The sequence below is a fragment of the Bos javanicus genome, chromosome 28, assembly GCF_032452875.1.
Source record: "Bos javanicus breed banteng chromosome 28, ARS-OSU_banteng_1.0, whole genome shotgun sequence".
NCBI classification, from domain to species: Eukaryota; Metazoa; Chordata; class Mammalia; order Artiodactyla; family Bovidae; genus Bos; species Bos javanicus.
This window is the reverse complement of record NC_083895.1, coordinates 27,609,732-27,630,883: the sequence shown is the minus strand read 5'-3', so window position 1 is coordinate 27,630,883 and position 21,152 is coordinate 27,609,732. Positions and strand designations below refer to the sequence as shown.

The 21,152-nt window shown below is 54.9% G+C and overlaps 1 protein-coding gene across 8 annotated transcripts in view; it reads right to left on the bottom strand.

The window, feature by feature from the left end:
- Positions 1-21,152, bottom strand: part of COL13A1 (collagen type XIII alpha 1 chain) — an 88,736-nt gene that overhangs the window by 45,146 nt on the left and 22,438 nt on the right. For 6 of the 8 annotated variants that reach the window (XM_061405202.1, XM_061405205.1, XM_061405208.1 and 3 more), the window contains 6 exons: positions 17,812-17,838; positions 16,989-17,015; positions 13,905-13,970; positions 10,054-10,161; positions 7,183-7,209; positions 6,428-6,463 (listed from right to left, as the gene is read on the bottom strand). In XM_061405202.1, coding sequence (XP_061261186.1) covers positions 6,428-6,463; positions 7,183-7,209; positions 10,054-10,161; positions 13,905-13,970; positions 16,989-17,015; positions 17,812-17,838 — 291 coding nt within the window. Of the gene's footprint in view, positions 1-6,427; positions 6,464-7,182; positions 7,210-10,053; positions 10,162-13,904; positions 13,971-15,084; positions 15,142-16,988; positions 17,016-17,811; positions 17,839-21,152 lie in introns of all 8 variants that reach the window. The other 2 variants (XM_061405201.1, XM_061405206.1) reach the window with 2 other exon arrangements.

The following is a 21,152-nucleotide window of genomic DNA, read 5'->3' as shown; positions in this document are numbered from 1 at the left end:
TTGCCCAGATGATGGGATGGAAGCAAGCTCCTTGGAGCACAAACCAGTCGTGTTCTGCTCTCTTAATTGGTGATTTACTGTTTGTTGAACAAACAGGGCAGGGACTTGGCAAAGGAGGCAAGAGGTGGGGGGCTTCCAGGTCAGTTCCCCAGCCGAGCAAAGGTCAGCCCAGAGAAGCAGGGGAAGATGAACGGATCTCCCTAACGTGAGGCTCCTGCTGCGGGTTGCGGTCGGGGTGGGGGGGGTGGGGACCTGGGCTGGAGCAGCTCCACACAGACGCTTTGTTCTCTGCAGGGGAGAAGTGTGGGGAGCGGAGGACTGGGGGGAGGCCAGCAGGTGACTCAGGCCTTAAGTCTGGACCAGGGCCCTTTCGTGGGCTGGAAAAGCCGGGTGAGGAGAGCTAATGTCCTTCTCTCCCCTGAAGAGTTCCCAGGGCTCCCTTCCGGGAGAAGGGCAGCTCAGCTCCCTCTTCTCGCCGCCGATGGAGCCAGCTCCAGACTGGAGAGGCCTGGGGCCACGGAAACGCCAGGTCGTCCGGTAATTAGGGCCGGCAGGAAGTGATCCAGGGAATTACCGGGGTCAGGCGCCCCATCGAAGGCCAGGGCTTTGGAAGGGCGGCTGGGTTGTAATCTCGATTTGAGATCGGTTGATTTTGTAGTTAGTTCCAAAAAGAAAAGTCAGCTCTAATTAATCTGGGGACTTGGGAGTGCAGGAGAAACAGGGGGCAGAGAGCACAGGCTGGGGGCTGGAGGCAGGCGGAGCAGGAGGGCTGTCAGCCCCCACGAGGCCTCAGATGTGGGGCCCATGTCTCAGCTCCCTGATCTGCTTTAACTGAAATGGCCTGGATGCCCCCCCAGGAATTCCTGGCTTTGAAAGCAAGTGCTGTCCCCCGTCTGCCTCTACAGCTTCCATCTGCAGGGCACGCTCTGCTGCACATCAGCATGGCATGGAGCCTAGGGTTGCCCAGGTCCTCTGGGAGTCAGGGGATGCAGGGAAGTTTTAGGTTTCTCCGCTGGGGTGCACAGCTCAGACGGCCTTCTCCTGGCTTTATTGGAGGTCGCAGGACCAGGTCAGCTCCCTGGGGAAGCATTCAGGTAGAATCAGTGCCAATGGGCAAAGTACTCCCCTTCTTTGGTTCTTTGAATAAAATACACCAAGTACCCCCAAGTTCTCTGCTTTAGATGTTCACAGAGAGACTGGGAGACTTGGAGGAGGGCCTGAATCCAGCCACAACCTTCTCACAAGAAGGAAAACAGGCCAGCTCCCTCCTTCTTTCCTTCTAGTGGAGGAGATGGGAGTAGGCAGTGGTGGTGTGATATTGGAAATTATAGGTCCCCTGAGCTCATAAAACCCAGGTAGTAAAGTCATCCAGAACAAGACTTTGGGGCCAGAAAGACCTGGCTTCACTGCTTTGTAGCTGTGGCTCTAGGGGGATTCACCTCTGTGAACCTCGGTTTGCTCATCTGTAAATTGGGGATAAGAATAAAACCTACCTGAAAGGGCGGTTATGAGGATCTGATGAGATGATGCAAGCAAAGTGCCCCTATACAGTCTGGCACGAAAAGGCCCAGAAAGGTAGATATAATAATTCTAGTTATCATTCTTCAGATATGATATGTCCACCCACGTGATGCTTTGCTCTGACTGGCAGGTCAGAATGATTCTGCCTTTTTGTAGAAGGACTGAGGTAGGGTGAGCAGATGGGCTGGGTGGGTGCCCTTCTGCTCCTCATACCCTCAATCCAGCGCCCTAGCCAGCCGACCACAGGGCCCATCAGATCTCCTTCCCTGGGAGTCCCTCTTTCCCTGGAGCCCCACAGCCTCCAGGAGGTGCAACCTCAGTTATAAGCTGACTAAACACGAGGTTCTCACATCCTGCCTGCACTGGTCTGAAGACACACAGCCCGGAGCCGGCAGGATGGGAATGTGTGCTCGGCTCTGGTCCTTTGTGCAAACCCCAAGGCTTAACACCCAGACCGCCACATGTGTCAAAGGCACCCCGCTACTGCCAAGATGGACGGGCCAGTTCTGACGTGCTTGGAGATAAGCTCTCACCAGGTTCTGTGATCCATACACAGTCTGACAATACTCATCAATCCTCTTGAAAGAGAGCCAAGGTTGCGATGCTTTAAACACACATTTTGTGTCTTGCAACACATTGAAAGTAGATTGGTGCCATAAATTTGGATCAAATAGGTACCACATGGGCGCACAATGCTCACAGTGTCTAAGCCATGGGGCTGGGTGCGAGTGGGGCTGCGGCAGCACACGGCCCGCTGGCTACACCGGGCTGCGATCTCCGGGAGCCGGTGGAGATGCTGCCCTGCCAGCCTTGGCCGGCCTTTGAGAGGATGCCAGGCTGGGACCAGCTGCTGGGGCGGGTGGTGGTGGTAGTGGTGGTGGATGGAACTAATCAACAGCAAACTTCACAGGACCAGAAGCGCCTCTGCTGAGAGTTAAATTCCCTTACTGAAAGGCCTCCCCGCGTATGTGTCAAGTCGCCAGGACAGAGTAATGGAAGCAGACGTGGGGGGTCCGTCGTTACTCTGTGGGGCCCCCTCACACCCTGAACACACGGGGCATCCCATGGCCTCTGTCTCAGCTCCATGTCCCCATTGGGTGGCACAGGGTGCTGGGTGGGAGCAAACTCTCGTCTTCCCAGCATCTGTGACCAAGCTGCCCTTCGTGTGGGTCCCTCCTTCTAGGCCTCTTTCTAGGCAGAAAGCAGAGAGGGAAAGAGAGAAAAGAGATTTGGTGGACAAAAGAAAAGAGCCAGAGGGTTACCCCTCCACATTCCAGAGAAACCACAGGGGAGGGTGGTCTGCACAGTTGGCTTAGCCTGGGGTGACACCGCCCCTCCCCCGAGCAGACATTTCCTTCTGCACTAGGGCAAGAAGACTGGCTCCTGGGTTCAGACTCATGAGACCTAGATTCCAATCCCAGCATGATTATCACTAGCTGTGCAATGTTGGGGCTTCCCTGGTAGCTCAGACAGTAAAGAATCTGCCTGCAATGCAGGAGACCTGGGTTCAATCCCTGGGTCGGGAAGATCCCCCTGGAGAAGGGAATGGCAACCCACTCTAGTATTCTTGCCTGGAGCATTCCATGGACAGTGGAGCCTGGCAGACTACAGTCCACGGGGCCGCAAAGAGTCGGACACGACTGAGTGACGAACACTTGACTTGTGCAACGCTGGGCAGAGTATTGACCTCTCTGAGCTTCTCATCTCTTGACAGTGGGGATAACGCATCAAATTACTGGGCCAAGGTGAGACGAGATGAGTGAGAGACAGAGCGAAAGGACTTTGGCTGAACCAGCGACGTGAAGTAACTGCCGCCCTTGTCCTTGGGCAAGATTCTTCATCCAAGAATTGAAAAATGGGATGAAACACTTTAAGGAGAAAAGTAATATCTCATGAAAAAAGGACTCTTCATCTAAGAATTCTGATGGGAAGAATACTTCTGCCTGGGTATGGTGATCACTGGGGCTCAGGCAGTGGGAACAGGAACTCGTAGCCTCCTGAGTATCGCCTGACCTTGAGGAAAGACCCCCAAGCTCTTGGGGGTGGGCTCTGCTGCTGGCCATTGGTCGCCAGTGCACACCCTCTGGCCTCTGTTAGACTAGGAGGCTGTGGCTTCAGTGATGACAGGACAAGGGTCCCAGCAGAGTGAGGGCCAGCACAGAGACGAGAGTTCTAGGGCCACTTGGTGGCTCCGGAGCGCCTACTGAGAAGTCTCAAGGACAGGCTGGGAGAAAAGGAGGTGGCAGGAGCCTTCCAGAAATGCAGAGAAGCCGGCAGCCTCACAGCTCCCACTGGATTCCATGAGAAGAGGCTGTTGTGAAAGGGAAGGGGCAGGTCAACAGAGAAAGAAAGCGTGGGGAACATGAACTGAGCATGAAGGAGAAGGGCCTTCTCGGAACCCCAGGAGACCTAAGAGCAGTAATGCTTCTGACAAGCCCTGGATGTGGATGCAGAAAGGCCTGGACATAGACTCGAGGGGTCTGACTCATAAAGCCAGGGTGGGGTGGGAGGCTGCTCCTCTCTAGCGGGGATGGAGCCAGCTCTGTTCTTAGGAAGCTGCTGCTTCCCTGAGCAGGAAGGGATTTCAATCCAGTCTCCCATCGGATATAGAAGCTTCTCTTAACACATGACAGACCCATAGTTTTCCAGCCTCTCCTTAAATGCTTCTGGTGACGGGGAGCTCCCTCCTTCTCAAGGTACCCATCAGCACTTGCTTTATCCTTAGTCAGGCAAAAGAAGTGCATCTGTGCTTTCTCCAGCAGCCCTGAGCCTCCTCTAGCAGCCCCAAGCCTTCTCTCTCCAGAGCAGGCTTCCCCAGGATCAGAGGCTGCCCCTCTGTCAGTAGGACCACGCTAATTTCCTCTGCAAATTCCACACAGTCAGGGCTGAAAGATTCCTCCCACAAACTTCATACAGAATGGCCACAATCATGGAAACAGGCCTTGTACCATCATGACACCCTAGCCCCAAGTTGACGCCTCTCTATCCTCAGGGCAACAGACTGCCCCCGCCAACCTCCTTTCTGAATGAACCAGATTTCCAGTTGGCAGGGGAATGCAGATGCCTGCCATGGTAGGGATGCCAGCCGTGAGCATCCCCATGACCCCAGGGGGAACTGCTGCCCTGAAGTTTCTTCACAGCTTGAAAGAGCTGGTCTGGCTGCTAATGGGAAAGCCGACCCTGTGCTGCAGCGGGAGGCAGTAAATTTTGTGAGTCTGCATGAGGGGATGGAAGCAACCTCGGGGGCTGTAATTTCCACTTCCTGACACAGTACAAACTTCGCAGTTTATGCAGAACTAATGAAAGATCTCTCGGGTCTTGCAATGTCACCCACCAAGCACCCATAAAACAATGCAGTGAAGGCCCCTGTCGGATTACAGAGCTACAGAGCCTGTGGAATGTGCTTCTCCAGAGCTGATTCTTCCCTTTCCAGAATCCTCCCCTTCCTCGTCCTGCCTTTCTCTCCTGTCTCTTTTCTTCCCCTGGAAGGCGCCAGAGCCTCCCAGCTGGGGCCTGGAGGGTGGGATGGGCTCCTTATGATGCATGGCATCATGGGAAGGGCCGTGACCTGGACTTGAATTCCTGCTTTGCCGCTTATGAGCCACTTAGGTTGTACCTCAGTTTCCTCATCTGTTAAATAGGAGAAGAAGAGTACCAGCCTCCTAGGATTAGAAATAATGCAGGTCCCATTGAAGGCCAGCCTGGCACACAGGAGACATTCAGTAAGTGGTGTATAGTGTTAAAATTATTTTTACATTATTAAAGTTATTGTGATGACCATCTCTGGGCCTTGGCTCAATTGTTTCCCTGTCTAAAATGCCATTTCCCTTGAAATCTGCTGCTTGAAGGAGCACAGTGGTAGATTAAAGATGGTCACAAAGGCTTTGCCACCCTCCCACAATAAGAATAAGGGGCTGAGTCCTCCCGCCCCACTGACTTGAATGCTGAGTTACTTGCTTTGACCAACAGGACCTCAGAAAATGTGATGCAAGAGATGCTTTTTGAAAAGCACTTGTGCAGTAGGACTCGCCTGTTTTGAAGGCTGACCTGGGCCTGCCGTGCTGTGAGGAAATCCATCCGCCCTACACTAGGGGCTGGGAGGCCACGTGGAGGAGAACAGAGGAGCCCAGGCCGCAGCTAGCGCCAGCCCCAGGCGTGTGGACGAGGCTGTCTTGGCCCCCCGGCCTCTCCAGCCATCATCCCATGTGACTGCATGAGTGAGCCCCGAGGAGACAGCTGGCCAAGCCACAGAATCCTGAGAAAGAATTGTTTTAAGACAGTAAGTTTGGGATGGTTCATTACATGGCAATAGATAACTGATACACTTACCCATTCACCAGGATTGAACTCAGAGGCTGTCCTCTCTCAGACGACTTCCCGAGATCCTCCCAACCTAGAATGAATTTCCCTGAACCCCCTACCCCAATACTGACACGGTGCTTTGGGATGGTAGTGGTTAGTGCAATTGCCTTCACTAGGGTTATTTGCATAGGAACCCTGTCTCTTTGGCCTGTGAGTGGCCAGACAGCAGAGTTGGGACCATCCATATCCCCTACCATACCCAGAAGCTCTGCCTGGTCTCCACTTACCAGGCTCTCAGGGGGCAGGTGAGAACCTGGTCTGCCTCTGTGCGGACACGGCCAGTTGGGTTGGCAGGGGACACATTCCTGGCCTGAGGTCCAGCAGGGCCACTGACTTGCCCAAGGCCCTTCCTTCTCTGAGCCTCCTGCTTCCTCAGTGGAGACACAAACCCCCTGATCATTTAAATTCAAGAGTTTTGAGGCCCCTGCTGATGTGTGTGCAAAAGCATGTATGGACCAAGTCCAGACCCTGTGTACACTGTGGTGAAGCCCTACATGGATTGTCACCTGGTGGAGAGCGGGTCCTCCCTTCCCCTCCTTCTTACCTTCCGGCCGTGGTAGCCCTGGATCCCTGGGTCTCCCTGAGGGGAACCAAGATAAGGCCATTAGAGGGGTTTTCTTGCTTCACCCCCCTCCTCCTCGTTACCATCCCTCTTCTTTCCAATGACTCCAAAACCTCTGACCTCCACCTCCAGCCAACCTTGGAACAATAGCAGGGACTGTTTGACTTTTCAGAACCAGTCCTTGTCTTGCAGAGGCTGAGGGAGGAGGGAAGGGTCGACTTGGCAGGGGCACAGGACCCCTGAGGGTCAGTTCTGGTTCTACCACGGGCTCCCTGTGGCACCTGGACAAGTCATGTCCCCCAGGACTTCAGCTTCTGCATTTGTGAAATGACTGGCTGGATCAGTGCTTTGCAACTTCTCTTTCCTAAAGCCACAGGGACTCCAGCTTCAAAGGGAGACTCGACACTGTGGGCTTCCAGATAAGGTTTCGAAAGGAACTGGATGGCCCCGAAGGTCCTTTCCAGTTCTGGCCCCTTAGGAGCCACTGTTTTACTGGGATGTTGTGACAATGTCCTGGGACCTGAGTTCCCAACTCGGACCATGATCTGTTTGGAGAGCAGGGCCGCATCTTCCATACCAGCCACAGCACTTGCTTGGCCTGAGCCCACGAAAGTGCAATCCTTGTGGAAGCCGATCAATTCCCTTTCAGCCCCTTACTCAGTACCTGTCAGCGCGCCACCCCTACCCACCAGGGCACTTTCCCACCCACTCGATGCATCACCCAGAAGGACCCTCACCTTCGGTCCAGGAGGCCCAGGTAAGCCCTGCAGAAGCAAGAAGAAAGGTGAGTGGAGATGGATTCCACTGGCAAATGGTGAGGGCTAAACACACTTAGATGGTGCAGTTGGTAAAGAATCTGTCTGCCAGTGCAGGAGATGTAAGAGACTCGGGTTCGATCCCTGGGTCGGGAAGATCCCCTGGAGTAGGAAATGGCAACCATTCAAATATTCTTGCCTGGGAAATCCCATGGACTGAGGAATCTGGCAGCTATAGTCCATGGGGTTGCAAAGAGTCGGGCACGACTGAGCAGGGATGCACACAAACACGTTTACAGTGGAGGTTGTAACGGGTTCTGGATGCGCTGGAGAACAGATCAAGAGGGTCCTCAAAGGGCATCTGAAACCTGCTCAGGGCACATGGGGACAACAGGCTCATGTCCCTCTGTGGAGCCACATGGGCGCCTCGGGCATCTCTGCTGTGCTGGCCCGCTGTAAAATAGGTCAATGGCATCATGCGAAATTGATAGTGTGTTTGGTCCAGGTCCCCACCCACCCACCTCCTAACTAGAGCCACTCCCTGGAAAGCTGACCTTGCCCAGCAGAGCTTGGGTTTTGCCTCTGGCCCTGCCAGCTTGCAGGGGAGCCCTCTGTCTCCATTCCCCACCCCGGGGGGCTGTGACCACAGGAGCCAGCTGGGGGAAGTGGTGCAAGCCCTGCAGGAGCCCAAGGGAGAGGAAAGGGAAGGCAGGCTCCAGCGTGGTCTCGGGCGTGGGTCTGCCTGGCAAACACTGGCTGGAGAAAACCATGATGCCTGAGTCTGGCCTATTTCAATTGGTTTCAAAACACGCATTCTGGTTTTTTTTTCTTTATAAACAACCTAACAAAGAAAACAGCCTGGCTTGGGTTCAGTGATCGGGAGCCCAGTGTGTATGGGTGAGGGCCGTCAGGAAAGAAGTGGATTTTGAGCACTTTTAAAAATTTTGGTTTATTTTCTTGGCTTGGTTTGTTTGGTTCAGTTCTCTAAATTCCACTTCCTTTTAGGTTTTCTGCTTTTCCATCCATCAATCCATGGAAGTGAGACTAACTTCCCTCCCCAGGGTTCTGGGGAGAAATCATGGAAATATTTAAAATCCGTTACGGGGATCAAGCTGAGCAGGAGAGCTGGCTCTCCCAGAAAGGTAGGTTTTCACACTGCCATGCTGCCTTCTGGTCAAGCTGGCTGCTTGACCCAACCTAGGGGGACTCTACATGGAACCTTAGCCTTGGAAGCCGGGGTAGCCGAGGGCCCAGGTGTGAAGCCAAGTGACCTGGAATGTGGTCATACTCATTGTGGGCTACTTGACAGGGGCACCCCTGACCCAGTAATTCCACTTTTGGGAATCTATTGCAATGAAAGCATCCGAGATATGCACACACATTTATGTTTAAGGATGTATATTACAGAAGGCAATGGCACCCCACTCCAGTACTCTTGCCTGGAGAATCCCATGGATGGAGGAGCCTGGTAGGCTGCAGTCCATGGGGTCGCGAAGAGTTGGACGCAACTGAGCGACTTTATTTTCACTTTTCACTTTCATGCATTGGAGAAGGAAATGGCAACCCACTCCAGTGTTCTTGCCTGGAGAATCCCAGGGACAGCAGAGCCCGGTGGGCTGCCATCTATGGGGTCGCACAGAGTCGGACACGACTGAAACGACTTAGTAGCAGTAGCAGCATTACAGAAGGGAACCCGTTAACTACATTGTAAAGAGACCCAGCAGTCCTAAAATCTGTATCATGGGAGACTCCTGATGTAAGAAAGGGCATAGTGTACGAGATTAAGTGAAAAGAGTAACAGGATACCAAGTGTTAAGTTATTCAAAACGTCACCGACCTGAAAAACATTTATGTGCCGAGAAGTCTAAGGAGAAAAATGGAAAGGACTCTCCCCAGCGTTAATGATGGGGAAGCCTGGATATGGGAAAGCAGACAGTTTAAAACTTTTTCTTCGTCTATGTTCCAAATTTTTCACAATGGATATATGATGCTTTTGTCATAAGAAAGAAAAACACTTAAACAAAAAAAGCCATGTGGAAAAAACATTATCAAACAGACTGTGTCCCTCTGCCTCTAATAACTGCTGACGTTGGTCTTAGCTCTGGGTAGAGATGCATTTTCTCTAAAGAAGAAGTCCAGGGTTTTCTGAGTTACTCTGCCTTGGTGCTTTCTTGCATGAAATAGGGCTGAGAAAGAGTTGGGGCTTGGCTAGAGCTTACAAGCAGATGACCCGGTGGACACTGGGACTGACCTATTGCCTGAGTGTGGTCTTGCCTAGAGGGGTGTCTGTTGGCTTCCCTGGGCCCCTCCTGGCAGTGGTCCAATCCCCAGGCTCGAGGCAGGGTCCTTTTGCCTGACCGGGTGTGTAACTTGGTTGGAAGGTGGCCTGGGAGTGGGAAATCCACACACACCAGCAAAGGCGTGTCTGTTAGGCCATCAGATGCCCCCTTGCTATCTCCTTTAGGACACTTTGTCCCAACTCGAGTTTTCCTAAGCCCAGGGGGCAGGGGACATCCATCAGAGTGGTCCCAGGAACTTTCTCTCCAAGCTCCTCTCTCCTGAGGCTGGGAGAGACAGGCCTGCTCAGGGTTTCCCCCCTGGGAGGCAGTGGCTGAAGTGGAACACATGGTCCCATTACGTGTTTTCAGAACCAGAGAGCAACTGGTGAGCGTGACGGGATGGGCAGCTCCCACAGGGACGGGGCCAGCCACGTCCCGCAGCCTTGCCAATGTGCTTCTGCCCTTTCAGCGGGGGCCCAGAGTCCCATCGGTTACCCAGTTCCCAAACTTCCAGAGAATTCAGGGGGTGAATCTTGAAGGAGAGGAGCTGGTGGGAAGCAGGAGGGGTACTTACTGGTGGCCCCATGGGCCCTGGCAGTCCTGGGTGCCCCAGAGGTCCACTCGGTCCGGGAGGGCCTGGTGGCCCTGGTGGGCCTTGGATGCCAGCCTGGCCCTGTTCACCCTGAGGTTGGTAGAAACAAGTGTCAGAGAGAGAGCCCTGGGCTGCGGAACCATCCCGCCCCAGTGCCATGCACCCGGTGAGGCCCTGCCGTGGGTTCTGGGGGAGGCGGCGTGGCGTGAGGTGACGGTGTGGTGGTGGTGACGCATGCAGAGGCCGGTGGCGGTGAGGAGGTGGCCAAGACATTAGGCCTCCAGAGGAGAGGCTTCCAGAGAGGATTTGCTGCGTGGGCTGTTGGTCCCCAGGGCAGAGCCCCGCTGCGGTGGCAGAGGCAGAGGAGCGGGTGAGTGCCCCCCGGCCCAGCCGAAGTCCTGTTCCCAGGTTGGTCGGATGACCAGGGTCCAGCCGAGGTGGCCGGCGGCCTCGGCCTGCCTCGACGCCTCCCTGCGTGTGACGAGCCCACCATCTCCGCGCCCTGGCCTCCCAGCCGTCAGATGAGAACAGCCTTTCCTTGTTTCCTGTCACATTTTGCCGTCTTTGATTATCTGGCCCAGAGGATCAACTGAGTCCTTAGGTCAGAGGCCACAGAATTTTGCTTAGCTCACCAAACAATTGGGCAAGAGATTTTATGTAAAAAAAAAAAAAATATATATATATATATATATATGGCTTGGTAGCTTCTGCTGAAGAAAATGGAGCCTGGGCCAGCTAGACCCACATTCCTCGGGGGCCGCCATCAGCTGGGCTCTCCGGGTCCCTCAGGCCCCACCCGTCCAAACCATTCTGTGTGCAGCCTGCTTTATCACTTGTGTGATCTGTGCCTGACCTCAGAGGACAGTTGAGTTTGCAGCCCTTTGTCTGGTTGAGTTTTGAAGGTGTAAAGTGCTTCGTGCCTTTCTGGAGTCGCTATTACTATTCTTTTTCCTTATCCTGAAGCCTTTGTCACCCCACCCCATGCAGGTGCCCAGGGTGGACCCAGAGCCCAGGGAGGCAGGGGTGGGATCACGAGGAGGAGGAGACAGCCTGGTCCACGTGACCCAGCTCTCGGGGCTGGGGGCCAGCCCGTGTCATCTGCAATCTATGCAGACCAGTGTCGTTAGGTTGCTTTCTCCACGACCTCTCCGGGGAGGTTCTGGGTTCAGCTCTTGCTGAGGGGTCCAGCCCTGCAGACAGACTCGAGTAGAAGAGTCTGGCAGGTGTGAGTGCTCCAGGCTGGGATGCAGGAGACCCAGGTGGCCAGACTGCAGGCCAGCCCGCCCTTCTCAGTGTGATCTCAGTAATCCTTTATGACACCGTACATAGAAAAGGGGCCTGATGATGCTTGCTGCAAACCCCATATTATAAATAGGAGTGCATGACCTCAGAATGGGAACTCAGATTTTAGCAGCATCCGCTTGAACCATCTCTCCAATGGGATATCCTAGGACAGAGGCCACCAGCAATGCCACTCTTGGCCTGAGCTACATCCTGCCACACTGTCTAAGAATCCACTTAAGGGCTCGGAGAGTCCATGGTGGAGAAGGCAGCTGCAGAGATGGGTCACAAGTCCCATTTTACAGAAGAGAAAATGGAGGCTCAGAGAAGTTGAGCATCCTGACTAAGGTCACACGGACAATTTGGGGGGAACTGGAATCAAAACCCAGAACTCTAGACTTTTCTATTCATTCCAAATAAGCCCCCAGCAAGAATTGCTCACCATCCAAATTTCTGCACTTTGGCAATGACCTTCAATGCCATCTGCTAAACACATCATTTTTTTCAACTAATGTTAAACCCAATGTTTAAACATCTTACAGAGCCTGTGAAATCAATATTGGTTTATTGATTGGAAATGGACAAGCCTTTTTGTGTCCCACGGTGGCTGACAGAATAAAAACCTTATTCTCAAGGCAGAATCTGCAGCAGGAAAGACAGGGGTCCCTATTCTCTCTCTACTTCAGAAATCAGGTCAGGGCAGCACAGAAAGCTCTGGTGTATCCTCCTCCTGCTCTTGAAAAGGGAGGCAGTAGCATGCCTTGCCCCGCTCAGTTTCTTCTGTAAGGTGGAGATGAGGATGCCAGTTCCACTCCTGGTGGCCCGTGTGGGATTACATGGGATAATCCGTGTAGAATTCTCACAACAGAGCTTGGAGCCCAGCAAGGGCTCAACACACAGCAGTCAGTACAACTAAGGCCAGGAGGTGGGTGAGGGGGGCCGAGGCAAATGGCCACTCTGAGAGCAGGGACTCAGCTCTCCTGAAATGGAGTCTGAGATGGGTAGGGGTGGCTGAGAGTGGGGTGGGCCTGGTGCTTCTCTGAGCTGCCAGTGAGCCCCCTGAATAACCAGGCGTTGGGTAAGCGCTCAGAGCACATGGAAGCTCTCGAGGATCTGGCTGGTGTAATGGGATACGGAGGCTTGGGTAGCACACGTGTCACGTGTCCCTCTGTATTTTTAGCCATTAATTGGAGTGATTTTTCAGCCTTGTTCAATCAGATGCCTGAACATTCAGGCCCCTGGGCTCCAGAGTCAGGCCAGATGGTGGCTCCAGGCCCTGCTGTCAGGCTTTCAGAGAGCATCTCAGAGCCCTGCCACTTCCAGCACTCCTGCGACCTTGGGGGTTACCTCTGACCCCCAGTGTGAGCAAGGCTAGGGGTGCGGGTGGCAGCCATGGAATTCCTGGCCTGGCATCAAGCTGCAATGCCTTTGCCTAGATCCCTGGGTCTGTGGTCTCTTGCTCTTTGTTCTTTGTGATCTGGTCCTATCCCAGCCTCCTTGGCTTAGTAAGGCAGGAAGAAGGAAGCAGTTGCTCACAATGATTACACCTGTTGGTTGTGGGCTACATTTCCTCTGCAAATTCCCTTGCTTCTCAAACTCAGGTTACAAGTGATCAGATGCTAAGCAATCTGCATTTCTAAATATAAAGGGTGTAGGTCCAACTGAGAGAGCCCTGGGTGTGGGGTCTGAAGACTCGACTGCCAGTTCCCACTCTCTCTTGCTGTTTGTGCCACCTTGGGTACAAATTCACCTCTCTGAGCCTCAATTTAACTTCAGCGCTTAAACTGCCAGGAAGTATTTCCAGTGCTCTGCATACACAATAACCCTATACAGTAGGAACCATCATTATTCTCATTTTACAGATGAGAAAACGGAGGCACAGAAAGGTGAAGTAATTCGCCCCAAATTGCATAACTAGTAAGAGTTGGAGAATGTGGGTGTTCTGCAGTTTACTGGCTGTGTGACCTCAGGCAACTTACTTAACATCTCTGAGCCTGATTTGCTCATCTGTGAAACAAGGATGATCATGCCTAACTCATACAACCATTGTGAGAATGTAAACGAAAGCAGGCTAGAAAATGCATGGCCTGGTGCCTGGCACACAGTGGCGGCTGCTTTGCTGGCTGTTGTGAGCAGTAACAGTGAGACAATGGTTGAAGCTGCTGGGCCTGGGTGTTGTGCATTTCCACGTGTATGGCATTTGTAGGTCCGTCTTTGTCTAATTTAATGCAATGGGAGTGCAGTGAGATTCTGCTTTTGCCAACAGCCCCGGTGGCTCAGATGGTAAAGAATCTGCCTGTAATGCAGGAGACCCAGGTTTGATCCCTGGGTCAGGAAGATCCCCTGGAGAAGGGAATGGCCACCCACTCCAGTATTCTTGCCTGGGAAATCCCATGGGCAGAGGAGCCTGGTGGGCTACAGTCCATGGGGTCGCAAAGAGTCAGACATGACTGAGCGACTTTCACTGTCACAGCCCCAGCTGGTTCGTCAGGGCCCAGAGACTTGCCAGCCCCTGGGAAGCCCCGTGTGGTCTGGCCAAGGGAGGTGTCTACCTGGAAGGTCCGCCTTTTAATGACTGGGGGTGGAGCCAGCCGCACTGAATTGAGGAGAGGCAGCAGCTGAGGAGAAAGATGAGTTGGAAGGCCAGAGGGCAGAGGCCAAAGATCGCAGGTGTTCAGGAGGGTCGAAAGTCCGCCAGGAAGGCAGGGTGGCCGAGAGGGAGGGAGGAAACGAAGAGAGAAGAGAGATTAGCGGGTGTGAGGCACTGGAGGGAGGGCATGGACGGGCCGCTCGAGGCTTGTGGGTGCAGTGCTGAGCTTGCCCTTGGAAGGCACCCCATCCGTGGAAGGAGGCAAGCCCTCGGGGTGTTGGCAGCAGCACTCCCCAGTGGGGAGGGGCCTCCCCAGCCAGGCCTGCCCTCCATAGCCAAGCCGGGCCACAGAGGCCTCCCGACATACGGCCCAACGTTGCACTGCCAGGCCCACGGTCCCTGGTCGTGGACAGAGGCTGCAGGGCTGAGGGGAACAGACTCTGAGGCTCTGATTTGGGAGCCACAGGATCAGCCTAAATTGGTACTTGAAGCCAGGCTGGTGGGCAGCCACCCCTGGGTTCTTTTTTCAGCTGGACGAGAAGGGCTGGTGTCAGGGAATCTGGGGAAGATGGTCAAGGGCAGAGCCGAGCCCGGCTCCTGGGGGCTGAGCAGGAGGGTGTGACCAGTGTGGGCACCAGCTAAGTGTTACTGAGGTCTCACCCAGGGGCTTGGAACATCGAGGCTGGACAAAGACGTCTCTGGCATGTTCAAGCACTTTTTTGTGGGGGTGGGGCGGGGAGAGGCAATCATGTTAGCTAACGCAATTTTCATTTCTGAAAATTCTAGCTGTTTCCAGTCTCTCTATCCAGTGGACTTGAGCACCCCACAGCTTTAGGAAGAGGTTAGAACCCATGTGAAAACAGAGGGCATATAATCCACCTCTTGTTTCTGAAAGCATTGTAGCTCGCACAAGGTGGCTGGGAGGAGCATTAGGAAGCAAGGGCTGCTTGGGCTGAGGATGCACCCAGCCAGGGACCCGGGAGCCCAGTCACGGCCTTTCTGGGTCATTGCCACCTTAGTGGGTATCTGCTACGCAAGGAGCCCCAACCTTCTCACTGGGGCCTGGGGATGTGCAACGTTGGGCTCTGTGTCCATGGAGCCTCTCACCAGAGGGGCCCAGAGACCTTCCAGAACCTACAAACCTTCAGAATAATTATCTGGTTGGAGCGCAGAGCTGCTAGAGAGCCACTTAGGTGCTCCTGGTGTGGGGTTAGGGGTAGGGGGTTGGGGGGAGACAGGGCAACGGGAAGAGTGAGTGCCAGGCTCAGATACCAGTTCCCAGTCCCAGGGCACCCCAGACACCCCCTGTCCACCCGGCCTACCCCTCTCTCCCTGGGGATGCTGCAGGCTGGCACAGAGGCTCAGACCACCTCGATCATGTATCTCATGGGCTGGGAGGCCTGCCACCCCCCTCAGGCCTGTGGACCCCTCAGAAAGGCAACAGCCCCACTACCCGAGAAACACCCTGCTTTCCTACCCACTTCCAGATGAATGGAAGGTGCCAGCTGCCTTGCCCTGCCCATGAGCTGGATCCCCAACTCCACTCTCACCCAGCCTGACTTGTTACACCCTGGCGCAGTCATAACCTGGGGTTTCTCTGCAGCCTGTGGCCAAGGCGTGCTGGGGCCTTCCATCCCTGCTGGCTCCCTCTTCCTGGGTTGGGCTCAAGGGCAGAGTCCCTCCCTTCTCCCTGCCCCACGCTCAGAGCTAAGGACACACTGTCAAAGCGGCTGCAGTTGTGTTGTCTTTGCTGCTGGGGGATGCTGTCTTTCTTTCGGGTAACATAACAATCCTGTGAGCCCATCGTTTCAAATAAACACAGCTGACCTTCTATTATTGTATCGGGATCAGGCTGGCCGGAACACCAGGGCCCCTGACTCCCTGGAGCACATGCCGCCGCCAAGCTGGCTCTGTCTGCACTGCTGCCGGCCTGCCTGAGCCCCCTACTCAGCCCTGGCCTCACCCCTACCCCAGCCGCTCACATTCAAGGCTGCACCCTGCCCCCAGCCTCTCTCTGGCCTGGGAACCAGAGGTCAGCACCTAGCAAGGCCCTCCTGGGGCCTTTTGGAGCCAGGTTGGTTGACTCAGAGTCTGACTAGTCTTTCTCTCCACTCCCTCAAGCCCCCTGCCTGGCAGGGGTGGATAGCCAGGGTGGCCACACTGTGTGTGTTGGGGGGCACAAGGCTGCCCGCGACAGGGGGATGGACACCTAAAGATGCCTGTCATGCCGGTCCCCGCTGCCCGGGGCTGAGAGTGGTGAGGGCAATCCACAAAATGAGGGGTGTCCCAGCTCACTGGGGCTCTTGCACCTTCATTGCCCCCCGCCCCTCCTCAGCCCCGCCCCCGAGTGGCTCTCAACGTTAGTTAGTGCACACATCTGAGGGCCCTCAACAGGACTACAGCAGGCTTTGGGCTCCGTATCCTGGCGTGCAGCAAGGGAACGGAGGAACTGGATTGGGGGTGGGGAAGACCAGGACACTAGCCCTGAGAGCCCCACTGCACTTGGAGCGGCTGCCTTGACTCTTAGGCAAAACAAAGACTTCACTCTTGCACTGACAGTCAGCTTCCAACCATCTCCCAGCATGCAGGTCTGGGTCATCTGAAGCAATGACTAACCCAAAAGTCCCTGTGATTTGGCCAGGGCAGGCAGACAGCCGGGCAGCTGGCCAGACAGACAGACACACAGAAACGCCGGGTAGGGAGCCAGACCAGACTCACACAAGTTGCACAGCCTTATGTTGAAGGCTACTTGCTGAGGAGCGCACAGCCAGGCACTTGGAGCTCCAGATACACGCATGCTGGGGGCTCCCAGCCCCAGCCAGCGCGGGGGTAGATACACAGAGACACATAGCTCTGCACAAACACACACACGCTGATCACCAGGCACAACCCTGGGGCCGGCCAGACGCACTGCCCCCATCATGGCGCTGCTCTGTCTGCTGAGTGCAGAGGATCTGTGTGCGCCTGGCCCCAAGCACTGTAGGGAAGAGGAGGCTAAGTTGGGGGCTGTGCCCCAGGGATGGATCAGTTTTCAGGGTTCACTTACCCGGTGTGGGTACTCGCCACACTGACCCTGGGGAAGAGAGGGAAGGAGAGGAGGTGTTAGACACTTGTTGGGAGGTGGACCCTGGGGGGCAACCTCAGGACCCGGGGACACACCACACACACGCACACACACCACCCGCCTCTGGGCTCTGTCTGATTCCCTCCCTCATGCCTGCTTGGCAGCGGGGAAGAAACCCCCAGGGCCTGCCTTCATGTGGCCCCACGGAGCCAAGGGCAGGACTCTGCCACCATACATCGTGTGCCATGACGGTGGAGTCAGGGGTGTGCTCCATGCCTGGCTGGGAGTATCTTCCGGAAAGGTCCATCCTCTGGGTGGGCCCTAAACAGGAGTCCCTGGGTGGGAATAGCGGACACCGAGGCAAGGGCAAGAGCCCTCAGACATGCCTTCTTTGAGCTGGGGTGCCAGGTCCCTGCACCATTCATTTGGGAGCAAGCCCAGCAGAGCCCCCATCAGAAATTCAAGGAGACAGAGCACATCGAAGCCTGGGAAGAGGGCCAAGCCAGGAGTTTACAAAACGGACCCCCTGAAATCCTAGAGGCTCATGGGAGGTGGTCAGAAATACTATGCAGGTGGCAGGTGGGATGTGTAGAGAAAGAGGCTGAGAAGGGCCAGGCTCCAGGCTGTCCCCTTCCCTCAAGAAAAGACCCCCACCCAGGGCAGCCTCCCTTCTCTCTCATACACTGAGTGCCACAGCGGGTTCCCTGCTTCTGTTGATAAAAACTGAAGTTTGAAAATAACCCTTTCAACCTGTTGGAAGACTGCTTCTTGAGATGAAAATTCTAGAAAACCCCCATCGGCTTACCTTTTCTCCCTTTTGTCCTTGAGGTCCCTACAAAGAGATGGAAATGAGAGAGTCAGAAACCGAGGCTCAGGACTCAGGGCCCGAAGCCTCTCTGCTGGAAAGCCCTGGGGTGAGATACCAACCGGCTGTCCCCAGGGACCCACCAGACCCTTAGGGACGGAAACACGCACAGGTGAGTGGAACAAAGAAGACGGGTGGAATCAGTCCTGCGGGCCTGCATGGGGTTGCGCAAGAAACTTTTTGAAAGGCCTGAGTCCCAAAGGCCGGGCTTAGCCACCCATGTCTGGTCTTCCTGTGCCCGAGACAGTCCAGCTGTTGTGGCCCAGCTTCTTCATCCACCCGCAGACATGACTAGGTGTGCCCTGCTCCCCGCACTTGACTACGATGAAGAACAGGTGTCATCTTTCATTTATCCCTGCACCTGCCAGCATCTTGTGGGCTGGCCACAGAGGAGGCTGCGTGGGCGTGCAGGACAGGGCTCTGCTACTGCCAGACGCCCTGCACTCTCAGGCCATCTCCTCTCAGAACCAAAAGCACATTCTAACTCCTACCCTCCGCAGCCTCAGCATCAAACCCACTGAGCCAGAAGGGCTTCTGGGGACATGGGGGCTGGGGCAGTGTTCCAGACATCAGGAACTTTGGAGGAAATTTTGGCCAAAGAGAAGAAGCAGGAATTTCATCTCTGTGTTCTGGATTCCTTGGAGGAATGTAAGGGCCTCAGAGCTCCCCTCCAAGGGGTCTGGTCAAAAGCTCGCAAGGCTGAGAAATGAGCCTGGGTTCAGGATGGACCCCAGTTCTCTGAGGAGAATACAGCGTCCGGCTGGCTCTCTTAGGGGCCTGACCTGAGGCCAGGGCTGAGGAGGCCTCACGCTTGGCTGGTGTGGAGCGGAGAGGGAGAGCGAAGGCGCCCCTTGTTTTGAAGACTCCCTCGGGGGCAGGCTTTGGGACATGCTGAGCTCACGCCCACGCTGGCCTGAGAGGAAGGTGCTGGCATCGCTCCTTCTCCGGGATGAGGTGATGGAGACGAGGCCCTGTGGCTCAGTGAGCAGTGGCAGCACTGGGACTGTGGAGGTCCAGCTGCGTCCACCCTGCTGCGTGCTCGGAACTGAGTTGGAACCCCGGGGAGCAGGGCTTCCGAAAGTGGCTGGAGTCACAGGCAGTGCCCCAGCCCCTGGGGCTCTGAGGTCCCTTCCAGCCACCATCCTAGGGCCTGTGAGGGCCTGTCTGCCAGGCCAGTCTCTGTAGGGCTTGGAGACCTCAGGATGGGGGACAGATCCATCTGGGTGGATGAAAGGCCTCCTTTTGTCCCTGACTTGCTAACTGGGCCAATTACCAAACTGAGAGGTTCCCAGGAGGTTGTGGGAACGGACAAGTGGTCATTGGGACAAACCACTGGCATCCCAGCCCATGCGGTGGACCAGGTGTTTAGTATCAAGTTCAACAGACTGTGATGCATCTGGAAGGGGACTGAACTGAGGGGACCAGGCCACCTTCCCTGGGGACAGAGAGAGGAGTATGATGAGAGAGGGAGGTCCAGGGACCCAGCAAAATAACCCGAAGGTTTGGGACTGCAGACACATGGAGGATTGAGTCTGGACATCCCAAATGGTGGCCCATGGGACAATCACGGTCCCCGGGGATATTCTGCTGAACCCACACACTTTTATTTCAATTAACTGCCAATACTGAAGAGCATGGAGAGTACGACAAAAATCTGAGTTTCGAGTTTCTTTTAAGTATTTCAAGGCCGAGCAACACCTGGCACCAACAAGCTCTTGAGGCTGCCCCCTTAGGACAGGTCGGGGTCAGGGCAGTGTGCTGCTGGCGGTGTTTCCTCTGGGCCAGGCACTGTTTGAAACGCTTGATGCGAATTAACTCTTCGCACCTTACGACAGCCCTGTGAGTGGTGGGACAAGACGTGAATTCAGAGTCCTGGTTCTCCTTTACACCACTGGTGGGACCCTGATCCTGTCTACACCTTACATCAGGTTCTCAGGGCTACTAGGAGGTGGGTGGGGCAGAGGTGACCCCCTTTTGACAGGTGAGGACACAGGTTAAGCGGGGGGTGTGGGGGGTGTGGTAAGCCCTAGCCCTCAAGCTGGACGCCAGACGGATGGTAAACCATCCGGGAAGGGAGGAGAGTGGGAGATGGTCAGCTGATCAGCAGGCCAAGATAATGACACTAGATGGCATGTGGAATTAATAGCTTGGGGTCCCTGTGCCAAGCCAAACAGGAGCCTAATGGCTCTGTGGCCTGTTGGATTTTGATGGATGACCATGAGGCAGAAGGGGGATCTATCACACCGATGTGGGTTCGTGGTAGAAGTGATGGCCTCACCCTTCCCCCCCACACTCAAATCTGTTCTGACTCCAGAACAGACAGGGAAGATTCATGGGTGGTTAACTGGGGTGGGGCAGAGGGAGGGCAGGAGGAGGAGCCCCTTAGAAGGGTCCTTTTCTTTCTAAACAAAGAACCCTGGTAGCAAAAGGAGGCATGGTGGAGGGTAAGATCCTACCATGTGGGTCTCAATCCCATTCTATTACTTATGAGCTGTGTAGCCTTGAGCACTATACTCAACCACCCTGAGCCTCTATCTCCCCTTCTATAGAGTGGAGGACAATAAGCTGTTATTATGAGGATTAGGGCACAGTGCCCAGCTGATGACCATCATCATTACTTCTGGGGTTGCATGGACTGTGTTAAGGCTCTGCAGAAGGTGGGAAGGAGCAGGAGGAAGGTGGGGACAGTGGTGTGTTTCCCCAGGCCTGCTGTCTGCCTGGCTGGGGCAGGAGCGCCTGGAGCCCTGGGCAGCCTGGAGCAGGGAACACTAGAATGTCAGGCTCAGGGCTTCCCTGGTGGCTCAGCAGTAAAGAATCTGCCTGTCCATGCAGGAGACACGGGTTTGATCCCTGATCCTGGAGGATCTCATGTGCTGTGCAGCAACGAAGCCCGTGTGCTACAACTATTAAGCCTGTGCTCTAGAGCCCAGGAGCTGCATCTACTGAGCTCACACGCAGCAACTGCAGAAGCCTGTGAGCCCTAGAGCCCACACGTGGCAACAAGAGAAGCCACTGCATGGAGAAGCCCGCACACCGCAACCAGAGAGTAGTCCCAGCTCGCCACAACTAGAGAAAAGCCTGTTCAGCAACGAAGGCTCAGCACAGCCAAAAATAAATAAATAAAATTATTTTTTAAAAAAGAAAATCAGGCTCAGGACATAGTGCTGGATGGACACCCCTCGCTCCCAGTGTGAGTGCTGAGCATGAGTGATGGTTTGGGGACACCAGCTGCCAGTTCTGTGTAACACTGGCCAAGCAAGGACGCTCTCTGGACCTCTCTT